The 22,114-nt window shown below is 45.5% G+C and overlaps 2 protein-coding genes across 4 annotated transcripts in view; one reads left to right on the top strand and one right to left on the bottom strand.

The window, feature by feature from the left end:
* calb1 (calbindin 1) overlaps positions 1-10,545 on the top strand; it is a 69,342-nt gene extending 58,797 nt beyond the window's left edge. The window contains exons 10-11 of the mRNA XM_085992707.1: positions 9,734-9,805; positions 10,232-10,545. Of these exons, the coding sequence (XP_085848833.1) occupies positions 9,734-9,805; positions 10,232-10,345 (186 nt within the window). The 3' untranslated portion in view covers positions 10,346-10,545. The remainder of the gene's footprint in view (positions 1-9,733; positions 9,806-10,231) is intronic.
* Positions 10,546-10,644: 99 nt separating this feature from the next.
* The window catches only part of decr1 (2,4-dienoyl CoA reductase 1, mitochondrial), a 45,870-nt gene continuing 34,400 nt past the window's right edge, over positions 10,645-22,114 (bottom strand). For 2 of the 3 annotated variants that reach the window (XM_085992704.1, XM_085992705.1), the window contains exons 8-10: positions 14,701-14,847; positions 13,178-13,240; positions 10,645-11,981 (exon numbers count right to left, since the gene is read on the bottom strand). In XM_085992704.1, coding sequence (XP_085848830.1) covers positions 11,922-11,981; positions 13,178-13,240; positions 14,701-14,847 — 270 coding nt within the window. In that variant the 3' untranslated portion in view covers positions 10,645-11,921. Of the gene's footprint in view, positions 11,982-13,177; positions 13,241-14,700; positions 14,848-15,561; positions 15,647-22,114 lie in introns of those variants that run through there. The other variant, XM_085992706.1, reaches the window with a different exon arrangement.

Raw genomic sequence — 22,114 nt, forward strand, 5'->3', positions numbered from 1 at the left:
CGCTCGACCGCACATCCGCCGCCACGATGGCCATCGGCACCGCAGGTAAACTGCTGTACATAACCGACTCCCTTTCAGGGCGCAGATTCCTTTGCGACACCGGAGCCCAATGCAGCATAATTCCTGCCTCCCAGCTCGACATCCAGGCAGGCTGCAGCGGCCCACCCCTCGTGGCGGCAAATGGCGCAGCCATCGCTACTTTTGGAAAGCGACGGGCCGAGGTTTGTTTCAACGGCCAGCAATTTACGTGGGATTTCGTGACGGCCTCGGTGGCACATCCCTTGCTGGGTGCCGATTTTCTTTGCGCCCACGGACTCCTGGTCAACGTCCGCGACAGGCGCCTGATCGACGCAGCAACTTTCGCTTCACTGGCCTGCCAGCAGAGCAACAGCCCGGCCCTCGTCGGGTCCTGCTCTGCCCCGGCGGACGACGACTACGCCCGCCTACTCGCAGATTTCCCGAGGCTCACACAACCGACCTTCTCAGCCGCGGCAGCCAAGCATGGTGTCGAGCACCACATCGTCACTACGGGACCACCAGTGTTCGCCCAAGCCAGACGCCTGGACCCAGCCAAGATGGCGGTGACCAAGGAAGAATTCGCCACGATGGAGAAACTGGGCATCATCCGCCGCTCGAACAGCCCCTGGTCGTCCCCCCTCCACATTGTGCCCAAGCCGGGCGGTGGCTGGCGCCCCTGCGGTGACTACAGACGGCTCAACGACGCCACCACGCCCAATAGATACCCCATTCCGCACATCCAAGACTTCTCGGCACACCTAGCAGGAAAGTCCGTCTTTTCCAAGGTCGACCTGATTCGCGGCTACCATCAAGTCCCCATCCACCACGCAGACGTCCAGAAGACGGCGGTCATCACCCCCTTCGGACTGTTCGAGTTCCTGCGCATGCCCTTCGGGCTCAAGAACGCCGCACAGGCCTTCCAACGGCTCATGGATTCCGTCCTACTGGACCTGAGCTTCCTGTTCGTCTATCTGGACGATATCCTCGTGGCCAGCACCAGCAAGGCCGAGCACATCGCGCATTTGCGCTCTCTTTTCCAGCGCCTCAGCCAACACGGGCTAATCGTCAACCCGGCCAAATGCCAGTTCGGAGCAGCCCAAATTGACTTTCTCGGCCACAGAATCTCGCCAAGGGGAGCCATTCCCCTACCTTCCAAGGTGCAGGCGGTGGCGGACTTTCCCCAGCCCACCTCGGTCAAGGCGCTGCAGGAATTTTTGGGGATGGTCAATTTCTATCACCGTTTCGTGTCCAAGGCCGCCTCACTCATGCGCCCCCTCTACGAAGCCACCAGGGGCAAAACGGGCAAAGAGCAGCTCACCTGGTCCAGCGAGATGGCGACAGCCTTCCACCAGACCAAAAGCGCCTTGGCCAACGCCACACTACTGGCCCACCCCATCCCGGGCGCCAAGACCGCCCTCACCACGGACGCCTCGGATTACGCCGTCGGCGCTGTCCAGCAACAGTGGGTCGAAGGCGCGTGGCAGCCACTGGTATTTTTCAGCCGACAGCTGCGCAAGAACGAGCAGGCCTACAGCACGTTTGACAGAGAGCTCCTGGCCCTGTTCCTGGCAATCCGGCACTTCCGTTTCCTCCTGGAAGGCCGGCCGTTCACTGCATTCGTGGACCACAAGCCGCTCACTTTCGCCATGGCCAAAGTAACCGAACCCTGGTCCGCGCGCCAACAGCGCCAACTCAACTTCATCTCCGAGTTCACCACGGACATCCGCCACGTCGCCGGCAAGGACAATTTGGTGGCCGACTGCCTCTCAAGATCCTCGCTCCACGCAGTGCGCCTGGGCATCGACTACGCCAGCATGGCGAGAGACCAGGCCGCCGACGCGGAGATCCAGGCCCTCAGGACGTCAACCACCAGCCTCACTCTGGCCGACATCCACTTCCACGCAGCCGGCACAACCCTCCTGTGCGGCGTCTCAGTCCCCTCGCCTAGGCTGGTCGTCCCATCCGCCTGGCGCAAGCGAGTTTTCGACATCATCCACGGCCTCTCACATCCAGGGATGCGTGCGTCTCAGAAACTCATGTCCGCCAAGTTCGTCTGGCCTGGACTCCACAAGGATGTGAGAGACTGGACCAACACATGCGTGGCGTGTCAGCGCGCTAAGGTCCAGCAGCACACCAAGGCGCCATTGGAGTGTTTCCCGGTGCCCGAGAGGCGTTTCGACCACGTCGATCTGGTAGGCCCCTTGCCGCCGTCGCACGGTTTCACACACCTGCTCACAATCGTCGACCGCACCACCAGATGGCCCGAGGCGGTTCCCCTCGCCTCCACCACCACCACGACCGACGTCGCGCGAGCATTCATCTCGGCATGGGTGGCCCGGTTCGGCGTGCCGACCGACATATCCTTCGACAGAGGCCCCCAGTTCACCTCCCACTTGTGGAATGCCATCACCGCCGGCCTCGGCACCAAGTTGCACAAGACAACAGCCTACCACCCGCAGGCCAACGGGCTCTGCGAGCGCTTTCATCGTTCCTTGAAAGCCTCCCTCCGCGCCAGCCTGGCCGACACCAGCTGGATCGACAAACTACCCTGGGTCCTCCTGGGATTGCGCACCGCGCCCAAAGAGGATCTCCGCGCCTCCGTGGCCGAGATGGTCTACGGCCAACCGCTCAGAGTACCAGGCGACTTCCTCCCCGACAACGGAGCCGTGGTCGGCTGCCAGACAGCTTTCCCTGCACCAGGACGCGGCCCAGCAATTCCGTCTAGTGCCCACTTCGCAACACGGCCCGCAGCCGTCCTACCTGCCTCGGGACTTACGACATGTGGAGTTTGTCTTCGTGCGCCGGGACGCGCACAGAGGCCCGCTGCAGGCACCATACACCGGCCCCTTCTCAGTGTTGGAGACGGGGGACAAAGCTTTTCTTATCGACGTCGGCGGGAAGCCGGACCTTATTTCAGTAGACCGCCTCAAACCGGCGCACCTGGACCTCAGCTTCCCGTTTCGTCCGGCTCTTCCCCCACGGCGGGGCAGACCTCCCGCGCTGGCGGCGGCCCCACAAGAGGACCAAGACACGCCAGAACCTTACTTCCCGGCCGCCGCCCCACCTTCGCCGGCAGCCCGTCCAGCCAGCCCACCGGCAGACCAGCCGACGAACCAACCGGCCGACCTCCCAGACAGCCCTCCTCACGCCAGATGGCTACTACAGCCGCTACGGCTGTTTGGTCAAACCTCCGCAGAGACTGACTTTTACAGTTAACGAGGATTCTGGGGGGGGCGTATGTGGCATTGCCACATTGGGGGAACACTGTGTGTATGTAGATAAACCTGTATAATCCCCTTTTAACTGCTGTATTCCCCTCCCCCCGCAAGACAGTTGCAAGCTGAGAGGAATAAGGCATGTTCAGACTTGCCTGCTGCTGAGAGAAGGAAAACCAATCAGGTTCCAGCAGGTGACCAATCTGTGAGTCATCACAGGTTCGCGGGCTTTACGAATTCAGTACTGTATTGTGAGAGTTGGAGTAAAGACCTATTTCTTGTAGCTCGCTGTGTTGCCTATTTCTTTACGCGGGAGACTAGTCTCCCACAGTAGCATGGATAGTAGAGGATTGGTTAACGGACAGAAAACAGAGAGTAGGGATAAACGGATCTTTTTCAGGTTGGCGGGCTGTAACTAGTGGGGTGCTACAAGGATCAGTGTTGGGGCCTCAGCTATTTACAATCTATATTAATGACCTAGATGAAGGAACTGAGTGTAATGTATCCAAGTTTGCCGACGATACAAAGATAGGTGGGACAGTAAGCTGTGAGGGGAACACAAAGAGTTTGCAAAGGGCTATAGATGGACTAAGTGAGTGGGCAGTAAGGTGACAGATGGAGTATAATATAGGGAAATGTGAGGTTATTCACTTTGATAGGAAGAATAGAAAAACAGAATATTTTTTAAATGGTGAGAAACTTTCAAATGTTGGTGTTCAGAGAGATTTGGGTGTTCTCGTGCAAGAAACACAGAAAGCTAGCGCACAGGTACAGCAAGCAATAAGGAAGGCAAATGGCATGTTGGCCTTTATTGCAAGGCGGTTGGAGTGTAAGAGTAAGGAAGTTTTGCTACAATTGTACAGGGCCTTAGTGAGACTACACCTGGAGTACTGTGCACAGTTACGGTCTCCTTACCTAAGGAAGGATATACTTGCCTTGGAGGCGGTGCAACAAAGGTTCACTAGATTGATTCCTGGGATGAGAGGGCTGTCCTGTGATGAGAGATTGTGTAGAATGGGCCTATACTCTCTGGAGTTTAGAAGAATGAGAGGTGATCTCATTGAAACATACAAGATTTTGAAGGGGATTAACAGAGTAGATGCTGAGAGGTTATTTCCCCTGGCTGGAGTGTCTAGAACTAGGGGCCATAGTCTCAAGATAAGGGGTAGGCCATTTAAGACTGAGATGAGGAAGAATATCTTCACTCAGAGGGTTGTGAATCTTTGGAATTCTCTGCCCCAGAGGGCTGTGAATGCTGAGTCATTGGGCTGGATTTCGATTCTGGAGGCGTGACTACAACTTTTGGGGTTGTAGTCCTGCCTCCATCGAGTTGTGGCCAACCCACGCGATTTTCACTTGATTGACCTTGTTGAGCCTGCCCAGCGGGATCAGCAGGCCAATTAAGGGCCACCCCGCAAAAGGTGACGTCACAGATTGACATTTCATCTGTCAAGAGCTTTTGACAGATGAAATATCAGCGTTTGACAGCTCTTTGAAGCTGTCAAACACTGACAATCTGTACACTAAGTTAATTCCTTCCTCTCAGGCTGATTTAGAGATCTCTCCAGAACAGAAAGCTGAATGCTGCAACTTTTGACAGCTCGCGGCCATTCTGCTTTCTGTGCCGGTGAGATGAGGGACTCCCGAGACCTGAAGGAAAGAAGGCAGTAAAGGTAAGTAAAACTTATTTAAACATTTTACACACACCAAACACACTTACCTCTGCACTCATGCACACATCACTCACCTGAACACCGGACATCTCGAACCCGCCAAGCCCTTCAGCCCGACGGTCCGCCTCACTAACTTGGCGTGGTTTGGAGCCGTCGGGAATCCCACACTTCAGGGATAAAATAGGGATTAGGCCAAAAACTGCCTGTTAACGGGCAGTTAATTGGCACTAATCCCCTTCCCGCCTCAGGGAGGTGGATCCCAGCATATGTCGGGTATCTGCCTCCTTTGAAACTGGCGTGGAGGCGGGTTGGGGCGGGATGGGTTCGTGCCCCCCGATTTCGTGATTTTAACCCCTCACACGCCTCCAATCCCGCCTTAACGGCCCAATGAAAATCAAGCATTGAGTATATTCAAGGCTGAGATATAGATTTTTGGACTCATGGGGAAATCAAGGGATATGGAGATTGGGCGGGAAAGTGGATTTGAGGTCGATGATCAGCTATGATCGTATTGAATGGCGGAGCAGGCTCAAGGGGCCGTATGGCCTACTCTTGTTGCTATTTCTTATGTTCTTAGAAAGTCTCTGGGCAAGTGTAATGAACAGCTGGCACGTACATTTGCTGCTGACCGCAAAATTCAGCCCAAAGTATTTTCTTGCAATTCCTCTTTTCGCTACTTTCGTGGAGGCATTTAACGCAGTTCCTTTAACATATTTACTAAAATAGCAGAGAATTTACTGACCCAGAATTTCCTGAGGTCTTGCACCACTGGAATGGTGCATCTGTGGCATTCGTTTAATTTTACATCATGAAAGTCCCATAAAAGTATGGCGTAAGTGAGGGGCCAAATGTCCAGTTTTTGTGCTGTAGCATTCTATGAGTTTGAGTGCTGAAGACAGATATAGCAAGAACTAGGCAAAAAAATGGTTTTAACTTCAGGAGCAGGGTCAGAAATATATATAATTGAACAAGTGAGCTGGCTTTGAATATAGGGCACATAATATCAAAGTTTGCAGATAATACAAAAATAGTGAGCATGGTTAACAGTGAAGAGTACTGAGTGACTTAAGGACAGACAGGTTAGTAGATTGTTAGTACTCTGCTCAACAATGTCAATGGCCTCAACAGATGCACTGAGTTGGAGCAGCGCAGATATCTCAGGGGGTTGGGGGGCAGAGGGGGCGGCGGGACTGGAGAAGATTACAGATATAGGGAGGTGCGAGGCCATGGAGGGATTTGAAAACAAGGATGAGAATTTTTAAATGGAGGCGTTGCTTAACCTGGAGCCAATGTAGGTCAGCAAGCACAGGACTTGGTGCGAGTTAGGACATGGGTAACCGAGTTTTGGATGACCTCAAGTTTACGTAGGGTAGATCGTGGGAGGCCAACCAGGAGTGCATTGGAATAGTCAAGTCTAGAGGTAACAAAGGCATGGATGAGGGTTGCAGCAGCAGATGAGCTGAGGCAGGGGTGGAGACGGGCAATGTTAGAGAGGTGGAAATAGGCGGTCTTAGTTATGCTGCAGATATGTGGTCAGAAGCTCATTTCAGGGTCAAATATGACACTGAGGTTGCAAACAGTGTGGTTCAGCCTCAGACAGATGTTAGGGAGAGGGATGGAGTCTGGCTAAGGAATGGAGTTTGTGGCGGGGACAGAAAACAATGGCTTCGGTCTTCCCAATATTTAATTGGAGAAAATTTCTGCTCATCCAGTACGCCGGATAAGCAGTCTGACAATTTAGAGACTGTGGAGGGGTCGAGAGAAGTGGTGGTGAGGTAGAGCTGGGTGTTGTTAGCGTACATATGGAAACTAACACTGTGTTTTCAGATGATGTCGCCAAGGGGCAGCATGTAGATGAGAAATAGGGAGGGGGCGAAGGATAGATCCTTGGGGGACACCAGTGGTAATGATGCGGGAGTGGGAAGAGAAGCCATTACAGGTGATTCTCTGGCTACAGTTAGATAGATAAGAATGGAACCAGGCAACTGCATTCCCGCCCAGCTGGATAACGGTGGAGGCGTTGGAGGAGGACCGTGTCAAAGGCCGTAGACAGGTCGAGAAATAGGAGGAGGGATAGTTTACCTTTGTCAGTCACAAAGGATGTCATTTGTGACTTTGATGAGAGCCGTTTCGGTACTGTGGCAGGGCTGCGGGAAGCCAGAAGTTCAACACTGCCTTTCTGGTGTAGGCTTCATTCTTGGATTTAGCACACAAGCTACATAAACATAGAAGATAGGAGCAGGAGTAGGCCATTCGGCCCCTCGCACCTGCGCCGCCAAAACCATACCAAAAGGCATCAACAAGAGGCTGATGATTATTCGGCTCTCCCTCGGGTGACAGTGCTATTCCACCTACATTAGTGCCTACGCACCAACCAGGACCAACACCAATGACGTCAAAAAGCAATTCTATGAAGATCTCATCATCATCATCAGATCAACACCAAGAAGTTATAATCTAATAATGCTCAGAGGTTTCAATGCTTAGATTGGCCACGATCATACCTCATGGAAAAACGTAAATGAATGTCATTGATCTGGCAGCAAAAACTCCAATGGCCCTCTCCATGGAAAACCAGTTAGCCATCACCAATACCATGTTTCAACAAGTATAAGACCACCTGAATGCATTCTTGCTGTGGCCACTGGCACCTGATTGACTATGGCAGGGATTTTGTGGTAAAAATAATGGTGAGGCTATTAGCCTTCACCATTACCCCTGTGCTTGCTGACCTCCATTGGCTCCCAGTTAAGCAACACCTCGATTTCATAATTTTCATCCTTGTTTTCAAATCCTTCTATGGCCTTGCCCCTCCCTATCTCTGTAATCTCCATCAGCTCCACAAATCACCCCCCCACCCCGCCCCCCGAGATATCTGCTCTCCTCAAATTCTGCCCGCTTGAGCATCCCTGATTATAATCGCTCAACCATTGGGGGCTATGCCTTCAGCTGCCGAGGCCCTAAGCTCTGGAACTCCCTCCCTAAACCTCTCTACCTGTCTTTCCTCCTTTAAGACACTCTTTAAAACCTACCTCTTTGACCAAGCTTTTGGTCATCTGCCCTAATTTCTTATGTGGCTCGGTGTCAAATCTTTATCTTATAACAGTCCTGTGAAGCACCTTGGGACGTTTTACTACATTAAAGGCGCTATATGAATACAAGTTGTTGTTGTTTTATTATGGAGTAAATCGTACGGCAAATTCCGGCATCTGCACATGTGCAGTTACATGCGGAAATCAGGAAGTTGTTGTCCGAGTTACCCTGCTCCCCCAGAAGCTTCGCTGTAACAGTATCTCGCCGAGAGACTCGGCATTGAAATACTTGGAAGGGTGTGAATTTGCAGTACTTAACATGATAGATACCCACTAACCCCACCAGAAAAAGTTAGGGCTTGTCTATTCAAGTGGAAGTGAATTTTTAACGATGTGATAATTACTGCCAAACAACCTCTCTGGCACTGAAAATTAACTTTTACAAGTCTCATTCCTTCAGATTTTACTTATTATTGGGAGATTTTTTTTTTTAATTAAAAAACATTTGTTACTCTGTCTCTTATCTTTCTTTCGCTCTCTATATTTTGCTTTCTGTCCATTATTTGACATTGAATTTACTATTCTAACTTACAGTTCCTGGTTTAGACTCTGCGGGGTGAATTTTTAACACCCAGAAATGGGTGGGTTGGAATCGGGTCAGATGTTAAAATTTAAAAGGTTTAACTGAAGCGGGACAAGGGGTGGGCAGCCAATCTGCTCCCAGGAGGCGGGTTGGCAATTTAAATATTTCAATGAGGCTGGCAACCTCTGATTTAACCTGCTTTGCAGGTTTAACAGTGGCCGGCCGAGTTTCCCAGGCCTTGGGAAACCGGCAGCTAAAGGGAGGCACACACAGCTTCAGGGAGAAGGTGCCTTTACAACACTGCTTGTGGGCAAGGAGGTGCAGGAGTGCTTCTCCCTGCCCCCACCCCCCCATCAGACACCCCCCATACAAAGCCCCCCGGCATCAGGGATCAGACCCTCCCCGGGATTGAACCACCCCCTAGGGTCGGGGATTGGTTGACAAGGCAGTTAATAAAGCATATGGCTTTATAAATAGAGGCATAGAGTACAAAAGCCAGGAAGTTATGTTAAACCTATATAAAACACTAGTTTGGCCCCAGCTGGAGTATTGTGACCAGTTCTGGGCCCCACACTTTAGGAAGGACGTGAAGGCTTTGGAGAGGGTACAGAAGAGATTTATTAGAATGGTTCCAGGGATGAGGGATTACAGTTATGTGGATAGAGTGGAGAAGCTGGGGTTGTTCTCCTTAGAGCAGAGAAGGCTAAGAGGAAATTTGATAGAGGTGTTTAAAATCATGAAGAGGCAGAGGCGACATGAGGAAAAGCATTTTTACACAAGTGGCTCGGATTTAGAATGCATTGCCTGATTGAATCTGTATGCACCACCCTATCTCCAGTTGCCTTCAAAAGGGAATTGGATAAATATTTGAAGAAGAAAAAAAATCACAGGGATATGAGGAAAGAGCGGGGAAGTGGGACTTTTAAAAAAAAAAAGGAATTGGAGAAAAACTTTTTAAATTCTGATGATTGTGGATATTACTTTGCAGTAAGTTGAACAGCACTTTTCTGCATGTTTTATGTTCTCAAGGTGTGACTTGTCAGGCTTTTACCAAATGACAACTAAAGTACGGAGTGACTTAGTATTTCGGAAACCTATCTTATATGCATTGTAGCGTATAGCTAGAATAGATGGATTCGGATTGTTAATAAGATATGTATTCTACAAGGAACATATAAGTGCCTCAAACTTGCATTTGTTTCTTCTGCTTAGGATGGCAATGGATACATAGATGAGAATGAATTAGACGCTCTACTAAAGGATCTCTGCGAAAAGAACAAAAAGGTAGTAACACATTTCAAAACCACTAATTTTAATAAGATGCACAAAATGAAGGCTTTACAGGAAACTCTCGTTTAAACGGCACCTAAATATCCGGAATTCTCTATTAACCGGCAAAATCCATACTCCAAAAACACCTCAATAACCGGAAATGTTGCTGAGTCCGAGTCTCCCGCGGTGGCCGAGTTAGTCTGTGGGGGTAGTTCTCCAAACTGCCACTACTCGGCTTCTTGGCGCTGTCAGAAGTCCGAACACCTCAATAACAGGAGTCTGACTCTTTGTTTGTTAAAAATAGCCTTGGTAGATAACCCTCTCCGTCATCCGGAATTTTTAATCAACCGGCACCATCCCAGTCACCAGAGAGTTTCCTTTTAAAAGGATGTTCATGGAATTTAGTTAACTATATGATTTTTTTTTTTTTTAATACAGGACCTAGATATTCAAAATCTTACAACATACAAGAAAAGCATCATGGCTTTGTCCGATGGAGGGAAACTCTATCGGAAAGACTTGGCATTAATCCTCTGTGCTGAAGAATTTTAAATATCTTGCATTCTCATGTGCTTGTGATTTGTGTGAAGATAGCTGTGTGCTAAAAGGGTATAGGATATGCTTTCCTTCTACCTGTAAAGTTCACTGATTGCATATAGATTAATCAGTAGAATGTGCAACACATTCTTTCTGATCTGTTGTATCTATACTCTTTGTAATTTACTGCTTTTGTATCTACAGAATTCATACAATAAAGTATACAACGGAAACTGATTATATGAAATGTGGCATAAAAGCAATTGTTTTTGTCTAGCACTGAAGAAAGGGTTTATATTAAATGTTCACAAAACTGTTGCAAAGATTGTTTAATAAATGCACTGAAGGTAAAAGATACATTGTGTAATTTCCACAGTTTACAATTAAAGATGTTAAAATCAGCCCCATGAAAGATTTTCATTAATTGTTACATATCCGTTTCTTTTGAGCAAGGTATACTTTAAAAAAAATTGTAATACTTTAAATTAGACAGGAAACAAAATGCAAGTCAAGTAAAATCACTATGTTGAAGATTTTCTAGAATGACATAATTTATTAATGAGTATTAAGTTAAAGCTAATTTAATTTCTCTTCCGTGCTATTTTATTTAGTTGTTTTTATTTATATGTTGTTCTGTTCATTCTTTGCATCTTTCTGGGATATATAAAAGTAGATGGGAAACATCATGGATATACAGAGGATGTAGAGACTGAGTAAAGAGTAGAAAATGCTTGAGCCATGGGGAAAATTCAGATAGGAAAGCATAAGCTAACTGACAAAAGGCATACACATTATCATACACAAAGGCATTCACCAGTACAATTACTCCACATCATCATACACAAAGGCATTCACCAGTACAATTACTCCACATCATCATACACAAAGCCATTCACCAGTACAATTACTCCACATTATCATACACAAAGGCATTCACCAGTACAATTACTCCACATTATCATACACAAAGCCATTCACCAGTACAATTACTCTGTACGTTTAATACTGACTCCAGATTGCATTATAATGGACTTTATTGCTTACAACATGGTCAGTGCAGCATCACTGTGTAGGTCAGTGGCTTTAAATCCACTCAATCTGATATTTTAAAATTAAAAGTCATTAAAGGATTCATTACACCAAATCTAGTATCAAGGCCCTATAATCCTGTTTTTAAACATTTACTTGACAAACTAATATCACTAGATACATTTTTGACAGAAGCTGTTCGCCACACTTTTAATATAATTTTCGTGTATCCCTTTCTCTGCATAAAATGTCAATTTTATTTCAGTCCCACTCTGCCTTGTGGCTGGGCTGAGCAGAGAGCAGAACTGCTGCCCCTTGTTTAATTAAAAATAATATTCCAATCGTCAAACTGTGATTCTACAACCAGTGATAAATTCAGCAATATAGTTCCTGTAAAAAGATCAACTTACATTAGGTTTCAAAATAATTCTTTTAAAAACCTGATCAAAATAAATCAACAAAAACCAAGAGTTCTTCTACTTGAATAAAGTTACCAATTTGGCTGGCAGAATATTGTATTATTTTAAATTCTGTTCAATTGTTTACAAGATTTATGTCATACTTAGGAGCCTTTGGTTTTCCTGATCAGAGACTCTAGCATATCCCATTGTTCATTTGTAACCTAGAATAAAAAAGGAATGTGTGTTACCAATATTTGGCTAATCTATGATTAGTAACAACATTCAAATAGAGATAAATGCATTATACAGTAAACTCTTTCGTATCTGGCACCTATGGGACCAGGATGGTGCCGGTTGATGAAAAATTCTGGATAACAGAGAGGTATACCTACCAAGGCAATTTTTAACATAAACAAAAATAAAAACCACTGACTAACTCGGCCACCGCGGGAGACTCGGACTCGGCAAAACGAGTGCTGGATGGATTCAGCAAGATTACCGGTTATCTATTTTGCCAGTTATTAAAGTATTCCAGATGATTAAGTGCCATTTAAACAAGAGTTTACTATATATGGTTTTATATTTCTGAAAAATGATTACAAAAACCAAATAATTGTACTAGTGAGTAGCAGCTCCTACTATATTACCAACCAGTAATAAGAGAACATGAACTTTGAACTCTATCTTCTGTGTACACGTACCAAGTTCTTGGGTATAAGATTTGATGGAGAGCCTCTCAGTGGCGATACACTTTAGGGGTACAGTAACCTTTAGGGGTATGGTAGCATAGTGGTTATGTTACTGGACTAGTAATCCAGAGGCCTGGACTAATAATCCAGAGATGTGAGTTCACATCCCACCTGGGGGAATTTAAATTCAGTTAATTAAATAAATTTGGAATTAAAAAGCTAGCATCAGTAACGATGACCATGAAACTATCGGATTGTTGGAAAAACCCATCTGGTTCACTAATGTCCTTTTGGGAAGGAAATCTGCCGTCCTTACCTGGTCTGGCCTAGATGTGATTCCAGACCCACAGCAATGTGACTGACTCTTAACTGCCCTCTGAAGTGGTCTAGCAAGCCACTCAGTTGTATCGAACCGCTACGACAAAGTCAGCATTGTGGGAGTACCTTCACCATAAGGACTGCAGCGGTTCAAGAAAATGGGCAATAAATGCCGGACTTCCAGCAACGCCTACCTCCCGTGAACGAATAAATTAAAAAAAACACTTTCTTGTGGTCAGAAAAATGTGGTTCCCTGCAAAGCACACCTTTTGGACTGATATAAAAGACGACGACAGCTATGATATCTATGGTTATTTTGCTCTGCCTCCTGTATATGTAAGGAAGTCAGAAATTATGGCTAGGGGAAAGGGGGCATAAGAGAATGGAACAGTAGCTGAAGCTGACATTACCTTCTGTAGATTGTTAAATTCACCAGCTATTGAAACATATTCACCACCGTCAAACCTTATTACCTAAAAAGCACAAACAAAAGGTTAATGTTCAATTACATTTGGTTTAAAACTTAATTTAAAAAAATCTTTCTTATACTGCAGAATATAAACAGCATGCACAAGAGTGTGAAATATTTGTGAAGCTGTAATGCTGAATGCCAGAGAGCACAAGTTCATATAACAGCACACAACATTGCTTTTGCGAAAGACCTCTTGCATCACCACTTAAGCACACCTTTTTGCAGGGGAACAGAGTGAACTCATGAAAAGTTAATATTCATAACATCTGCAAAAGCTCATGTGTGGAAAAATATAAGATTCTTTACAATTCAATTTATGACTAATGTTAAAACCTAAAATTATCCTAATTCACTACTATTGTCAAATTGCTTGTACATAGCAGAGCTTGGTAGTTTACATCATTTTGTATTTTATTTTAGTGGAACTGGAGCACTCAATTAATATCTTAAAATTTCAATCACTCAAACTTGAAATTTCACTTTTTTTTAAACCCAGATTAACATTAAATACCTAAAGTATTAACTTGCATACTTATAGTTTGAACATGAATTGATAATATATAATACAAACAGCGCACACTCTTCTCCAAAGTAAAGTGCATCAGCTAACTTGTCTCATGCAATGTTCGATTTCCATTTTTTATCCTGTATGGTTCAGCAATATGTATGCATCACTACTGATATTATAATTCAGGAATTCTTTGAATTAATTCTCAGGATATGGATATCGTTGGCAAGGTAATTATTGCCCATCCCGAGTTGCCTTTGAGAAGGTGGTGGTGGGTCTTCTTGAAGCACTGCAGTCCATGTGGTGAAGGTACTCCAAACACTGCTGTTAGGTAAGGAGTCCAAGGATTCTGACCCAGCGATTATGAAGGAACAGCAATATCAGTCTAATTTGGGATGGTGTGTGACTTGGTGGAGAACTTGGAGGTGATGGTGTTCCCATGCACCTGGTACCTTTGCCCTTCTAGGTGGTGGAGGTCGCAGGTTTGGGAGCTGCTGCCAAAGAAGCCTTGGCTGCTTGCTGCAGTACATCTTATTAGATAGTACACACTACAGCCATGGTACGCCGATGGAGGGTGCGGATATTTAAGCTGGTGGATGGGATGCCGATCATGCGGACTGTTTTGTCTGGAAGGTGTTCAGCTTCTTCAGTGTGTTGCAGCTGCACCCATACAGAGTATTCCATCATAGTCTTGACTTGTGCCTTGTAGGTGGTGAAAAGCCTTTGGGGAACCACTCACTGAAGAATACCCAGCATCTGACCAGCTATAGTACTCATGGCATTTATATGGCTGGTCCAGTTGAGTTTCTGGTCAATGGTGACTCCACTGAATGTCAAGGGGAGGTGGTTAGGCTCTCTCCTATTGGAGATAATCAGTGCATGGCACTTGTGGGTTGATTATTAAGAAAATGTGCTTTAAATAAACAACTATAGCATTCCAAAAGTTAACTTACTGCTCCTGAAACCCAATTGGCATAATCACTGCAGAGGTAGGCTGCAAGGTTGGCAATTTCATTCACTGTACCAAGGCGGCCCATTGGGATTCTCTTTAGCATTTCTTTTTCAAACATACCACTTGGGTCAAGTCGACTAAAAGCACCCTAAAAATAGAAAATACAACTGAAATCTCTCTCTCTCTATATAATATATATATATATAAAAAACTGACCAGGCAAACTTAATTTGAAAGCCACGACATATTTCAGTAAAAAAAATGCTTAGCTCTCGCTTGAAGTACAATTATTCCAGACTCAAATAAAGAAAATGCATAATAGTCCTAACATTTTTAGCATACTATAGCTTTTAAACAGAGTGTCATAAATGCCCAGCGTTTACCTGGCCCAAGGTCTATGCAGGGCTTACAAGAAGAAAACTGATCTTATTGGAAGACAAATAACTCAAAAATGAAAGCATAAACATTTCTGATTAACATTTAAAATTCAACCACTTTGTATGTTTTGCTGCTTCAGTAGCTTACATATTTATGAAATCATAGCACTGTTATGATACATTAGTCCATTCATTTGTAAACCTCACCTAAAGGAGAAATCTATTAAAATTACATTCATTCTTGCAAATAAACAATTGTGTTTGGGAAAATAGAATGTAACATTTGTTCTTGAGATGTGACTGACACTGGAAAGACTGCATTTATTGTCCATCGCTAGTTGTTCTGAGGGCATTAAGAGATAACCGCATAATGTGGGACTGGAGTCACGCATTCTTCCTAGTTTGGACTATAATAGTGAACCACTTGGATTTTTACAATAATCCAGCAATTTTCATATTTTTCCTGGTGACAGTCCATAAATTACCAGATTTTATTGAATTCACTTTCAACTTGCAATATTGGGATTTGAATTCACAGCACAAAGTCAAAATACTGCGAATGTTGGAAATCTGAAATAAAAGAAAAAAGACTTGCATTTATATAGCGCCTTTCACAACCACCGGACATCCCAAAGCGCTTTACAGCCAATTAAGTACTTTTTGAAGTGTAGTCACCGTTGTAATGTAGGAAACACTGCATCCAATTTGTTACTGTTGTAGGAAATGCAGCCGCCAGTTTGCACATCACAAGCTCCCACAAACAGCAATGTAATAATGACCAGATAATCTGTTTTTTAGTGATGTTGATTGAGGGGTAAACATTGGCCAGTACACCGGGGATAACTCCCCTGCTCTTCTTTGAAATAGTGCCATGGGACTCTTTGCGTCCACCTGAGAGAGCAGACATTTAACGTCTCATCCGAAGGACGGCACCTCCGACAGTGCAGCACTCCCTCAGTTCTGCACTGGAGTGTCAGCCTAGATTTTTATGCTCAAGTCTCTGGAGTGGGACTTGAATCCACAACCTTCTGATTCAGAGGTGAGGGTGCAACCAACTGAGCCACGGCTGAAATATAAACAGAAAATGCTGGAAGTACTCAGCAGGTCAGGCAGCACCTGTGGAGAGAATTTACAATGTCTTGCTTGCTAGTCCAATACCATAACCACTAGAATCATAGAATGGTTACAGCACAGAAGGAGGCCATTCAGCCCGTCATGCCCATGCTGGCTCTCTGCAAGAGCACTTCAACTAGTCCTACTCCCCAGCCCTTTCCCCGTAGCCCTGCAAATCTTTTTCCTTCAAGTACTTATCCAATTCCCTTTCGAAAGCCATGATTGAGTCTGCCTCCTCCACCCTTTCAAATGTAAGAAGTCACACAACACCAGGTTATAGTCCAACAGCTTTATTTGAAGTCACAAGCTTTCGGAGCGCTGCTTCTTCGTCAGGTGAAGTGGAGAGATGCATAAAGACACATCTTATATAGTCAGAGAATAAGGTCAGATGTTTACAGGTAATCTTTCTAACTGCCATCTATCACACCTCGGCAGAGAGATAATCACAGCAATCAAAAGTGTGAATGGTGTCCAAACAGGTCAGTCAGGAAAATATTACATCAAAGAACAATGAGGTGGGGTCACAAGGGGTCAAATGTTGCAGATGCTGGGGTCTGTGTGAAAAACAAAAAAGCAGACAAAAAACATTTTTTTTGCTGGAAATCACAGCAGGTCCGGCCACATCTGCGTAGAGAGAACAAGCCAACGATGACTCGAGTCTGGATGACCCTACGTCAGGTGGGGTTACATGTAGCGTGACATGAACCCAAGATCCCGGTTCAGGCCGTCCTCATGGGTGCGGAACTTGGCTATCAGTTTCTGCTCGACGATTTTGCGTTGTCGTGTGTCTCGAAGACCGCCTTGGAGAATGCTTACCCGAAGATCGGAGGCTGAATGTCCTTGACTGCTGAAGTGTTCCCCGACTGGGAGGGAACACTCCTGCCTGGCAATTGTTGCGCGGTGTCCGTTCATCCATTGTCGCAGTGTCTGCATGATCTCGCCGATGTACCATGCTCCGGGGCATCCTTTCCTGCAACGTATGAGGTAGACAACGTTGGCCGAGTCACATGAGTACGTACCATGTACCTGGTGGGTGGTGTCCTCACGTGTGATGATGGTATCTGTGTTGATGATCTGGCATGTCTTGCAGAGGTTGCTGTGGCAGGGTTGTGTGGTGTCGTGGTCGCTGTTCTCCTGAAAGCTGGGTAATTTGCTGCGAACGATAGTCTGTTTGAGGTTAGGCGGCTGTTTGAAGGAGAGTAGTGGAGGCGTGGGGATGGCCTTAGCGAGGTGTTCGTCGTCATCGATGACATGTTGAAGGCTGCGAAGAACATGGCGTAGTTTCTCTGCTCCGGCGAAGTACTGGACGATGAAGGGTACTCTGTTGGTTGTGTCCCGTGTTTGTCTTCTGAGGAGGTCTATACGATTTTTCGCTGTGGCACGTCGGAACTGTCGATCGACGAGTCGAGCGTCATATCCCGTTCTTACGAGGGCGTCTTTCAGCGTCTGTACGTGTCCATCGCGTTCCTCCTCATCTGAGCAGATCCTGTGTATTCGCAGGGCTTGCCCATAGGGGATGGCTTCTTTAACATGGTTAGGGTGGAAGCTGGAGAAGTGGAGCATCGTGAGGTTGTCCGTGAGCTTGCGGTAGAGTGAAGTGCTGAGGTGTCCGTCTTTGATGGAGATTCGTGATGGAGATTCGAATACACAGGATCTGCTCAGATGACGAGGAACGCGATGGACACCTACAGACGCTGAAAGACGCCCTCGTAAGAACGGGATATGACGCTCGACTCGTCGATCGACAGTTCCGACATGCCACAGCAAAAAATCGTATAGACCTCCTCAGAAGACAAACACGGGACACAACCAACAGAGTACCCTTCATCGTCCAGTACTTCCCCGGAGCAGAGAAACTACGCCATGTTCTTCGCAGCCTTCAACGTGTCATCGATGACGACGAACACCTCGCTAAGGCCATCCCCACGCCTCCACTACTCGCCTTCAAACAGCAGCCTAACCTCAAACAGACTATCGTTCGCAGCAAATTACCCAGCTTTCAGGGGAACAGCGACCATGACACCACACAACCCTGCCACAGCAACCTCTGCAAGACATGCCAGATCATCAACACAGATACCATCATCACACGTGAGGACACCACCCACCAGGTCATGTGACTCGGCCAACGTTGTCTACCTCATACGTTGCAGGAAAGGATGCCCCGGAGCATGGGACATCGGCGAGACCATGCAGACGCTGCGACAACGGATGAACGGACACCGCGCAACAATCGCCAGGCAGGAGTGTTCCCTCTCAGTCGGGGAACACTTCAGCAGTCAAGGACATTCAGCCTCCGATCTTCGGGTAAGCATTCTCCAAGGCGGTCTTCGAGACACACGACAACGCAAAATCGTCGAGCAGAAACTGATAGCCAAGTTCCGCACCCATGAGGATGGCCTGAACCGGGATCTTGGGCTCATGTCACGCTACATGTAACCCCACCTGACGTAGGGTCATCCAGACTCGAGTCGTCATTGGCTTGTTCTCTCTACACAGATGCGGCCGGACCTGCTGTGATTTCCAGCAAAAAAAATATTTTTTTTCTGCTTTTTTGTTTTTCACACAGACCCCAGCATCTGCAATATTTGACCCCTTGTGACCCAACCTCATTGTTCTTTGATGTAATGTTTTCCTGACTGACCTGTTTGGACACCATTCACACTTTTGATTGCTGTGATTATCTCTCTGCTGAGGTGTGATAAATGGCAGTTAGAAAGATTACCTGTAAACATTGGACATTATTCTCTGACTATATAAGCTGTGTCTTTATGCATCTCTCCACTTCACCTGACGAAGGAGCAGCGCTCCGAAAGCTTGTGACTTCAAATAAAGCTGTTGGACTATAACCTGGTGTTGTGTGACTTCTTACATTTGTCCACTCCAGTCCAACTCCGGCATCTCCACACCATCTCCACCCTTTCAGGCAGTGCATTCCAGATCCTAACCACTCGCTGCGTAAAAAAGTTCTTCCTCATGTCGCCTTTGGGTCTTCTGCCAATCACCTTAAATCTGTGTCCGCTGGTTCTCAACCCTTTTGCCAATGGGAACAGTTTCTGTCTAGACTCCTCATGATTTTGAACACCTCTATCAAATCTCCTCTCAACCTTCTCTGCTGCGCTAAGCTGACAACTCTCCCAAATATGGGTTTGGCAATACAACTGTTCCGAGATTATTAATACACTCTGTGGAAAATTTCAAATGTTACTTTAAAAAAAAATGCGTATGCATTCTGAAAGCTACCATAGAAGATTAATCGGCATAAAGATCAGACCACATTCTTAATTGCTTGATCACCTCAAGGACAAAATAATTTTAAGGACCAGCCGTAATACATTTTTAAGAAATCTTTTTGACAGATAATTTTTTTCATCTCCCAAGTGGATTAATGATTTATAAAGATTTCCAAACACTTGTGCCAGTCTCAATTGAGACTCTAAACTCTGGGCATTTTCTTGCAGTATAAAACTGCTTGCTTGATGTTTAATGATACACATTCAAACTTCAGCTTTGACCAGTAGGAATCTGATCTAAGTGTAATGTTATTGCAGATGACATTCAGTAATCTGTACAATCTAATCTAGCTACTAAAATCCCAAGACATTCAGCTCCACTAAGAAAACTCGGTAGAACTGACTGTTCATTTTTGGTACACAGGAGAAAGCTTAAGACACTGAAACAAAAGGGTTACTTTCTGGTGATATTACAAACATGCTGCAGAAATGCTCTATTAATCTAAACTCTGCTCAGTTAGACAACCTTTTTTGCCCTGAGCATAAGTAACTTCAAGTGCTGGTTGCTAGTGTGTTTGGGTCATTATGCCAAAAGCATTAGTTTCATGAGCAGCAGGTTTTATGGCAACGCAATGGATATAATCAATCTAAGCACTAACACAGACCTTCGCTGCAACAATTATCCCTTATCCAGACCGCCACCTGAATTTCTGGCTATTACTACTATTAACACTATTACTATTGCTGCACCTATACAAACAACCACATACATTTGTGTAGTACCTTTAATGTAGAAAAATGATTCAAAGTGCTTCACAAAGGCATGAGGCAAAAAAGTACACTGAGCAAAAGCAGGTATTAGGAGGAGTGGCCAAAAAGGTGAGTCTTAAAAGGAGGAGAGTATCTGTTTTCTGGAAAGGGACACTTATCCCATTAATGTCCAGAATTCAGCTCCTGTGGCACAACAGGGTTACAACAGAAACCTCCCTCTGTTCACCAGGCAAAAAGATCCATGCCAGGTTTCTCAGCAAAAAACATTGGTTCATAGCTTGCCAATAAACCTAGAAAAAGTGGCCTTGTAAGCTTACAGAATATTGTGTCCCACAGTGCTCATTTTTTGACTTCTTGTGAAGGAATATTCATACCAATCAATCATACGAACTCCAGTTTGGATCCAATGAGTGACTAATAGATACCATGAGGATAAAAAATACATACCATGAGGATAAAAAATACAAAGAGGCACTTCCCAATTAGGTGACATAAAAACAGTATGCAAAAAGAGACAACTATAATAAGGGTAGAAGTTTCACAAACGCCCCTGGTGGAGGATAGAAAGACTTGAAGGAATTGTACTGAAGTACCAGTGGGAAAATTAAAGATTTCCCATAGCCTCATGCACATTCCAGCAACCCTGGTTTAGCTAGTGATCACCAGCTTTATATTTGGACTTCTATATTTAAAAAAAGCGTCCCAGGGAACACCTGTCTGGGAAAGTTCCACAGGCAGGAGAAGCTTTGTTGGCAGCATTCTGTATAGATTTTTTGGGTCAATACAGAATATTGATTTATAGTTGTGTGTCCCTGGCATAAGTAAAGCTCAAGTTCTACCAATGTAAAGTGCTGTTGCAGTCAAAGAACTGCCCACATCTCTCCAGTTTTGTAAACAATGGATTTCAGCATAGACTAAGTCAGCCTCATCCAGTCTACAAGTTTGAAATGGTTTGGACCAGTTTGAGTCCAGGAGTTACCAAAAAGGTAACAAGCAAGGCTGCAGTGTTTTGATGATTCTTCCACATGGTTTTCCAAAGATCCTTGCCATTTGTTAGTTTTGCTAGTTTAGATGGAATTCCCGAATCCCAAGCAAGAAGCTAAATCTCATGTCCACCAAGTATCTAATTTGGTTTGTAACACTCTGCAGTTCCACATATTGATTGCTTAGCTCTAAAGTCAGTTGCATGGCTTACCACAATTATGTTGCGTGAATCAAATTCACTTTCACTCATGGTCATTGGTATGAGGCTTTTCTCATTTTGTAGAGGGGCTGACTCCTCCTCCCCCACCCATCAAGGCAAAACTCAGGAGCAGCTTGGTACTGAGAGCATGTTTGAGGAACATGGCAAAGATTTTTCTACTGTTGATGCTAAATGCTTGGAGGAATGGTAAATGGAGCTATTTTGGTGTCGGATAACAATTGTTTCTTGATCTAGAGAATACTGGGGTTGATTTTCCTCAGCTCTGTGCCCTGGCTATGCCTATTTCCTGGGCACAAAGCAAAGGAAAATAGGTGGAGCTACTTTTAGTCCATGTATTGTTATCATTTTGATCCCCTTTATTGTCTTCCTACTTTATGGCTAGCCAAATGTCAAAGTCCTATGGAATTCTGTAAACTCGTTTTAATCAATATTTTTCTAATCAAATTCTAGAAAAATAGTCAAGAAAGTTATATATCCTGATTCCCAACAACTAATGAATATACTTAGGAATGCTCCTGCATCATTACTAACTGCCGATACTATGGCTGCAATTTTCCCTACTTTGGCGGGTCCGTGGCGGGAGACATCGGTGGTGGGTCTCGGCCCTGCTGTTGGCTCCCTCACAGCCTCCGACATGACTTTCCCTTGATTGGGCTTGTTAAGCTCGCCAGCGAGTTTCCCAGCCAATTGAAGGAAGCGGGTCTGATGATGTCATTT

This window comes from Somniosus microcephalus, chromosome 7, assembly GCF_052327205.1.
Source record: "Somniosus microcephalus isolate GS21.2 chromosome 7, FLI_Smic_1.0, whole genome shotgun sequence".
In the NCBI taxonomy this organism is placed as follows: domain Eukaryota; kingdom Metazoa; phylum Chordata; class Chondrichthyes; order Squaliformes; family Somniosidae; genus Somniosus; species Somniosus microcephalus.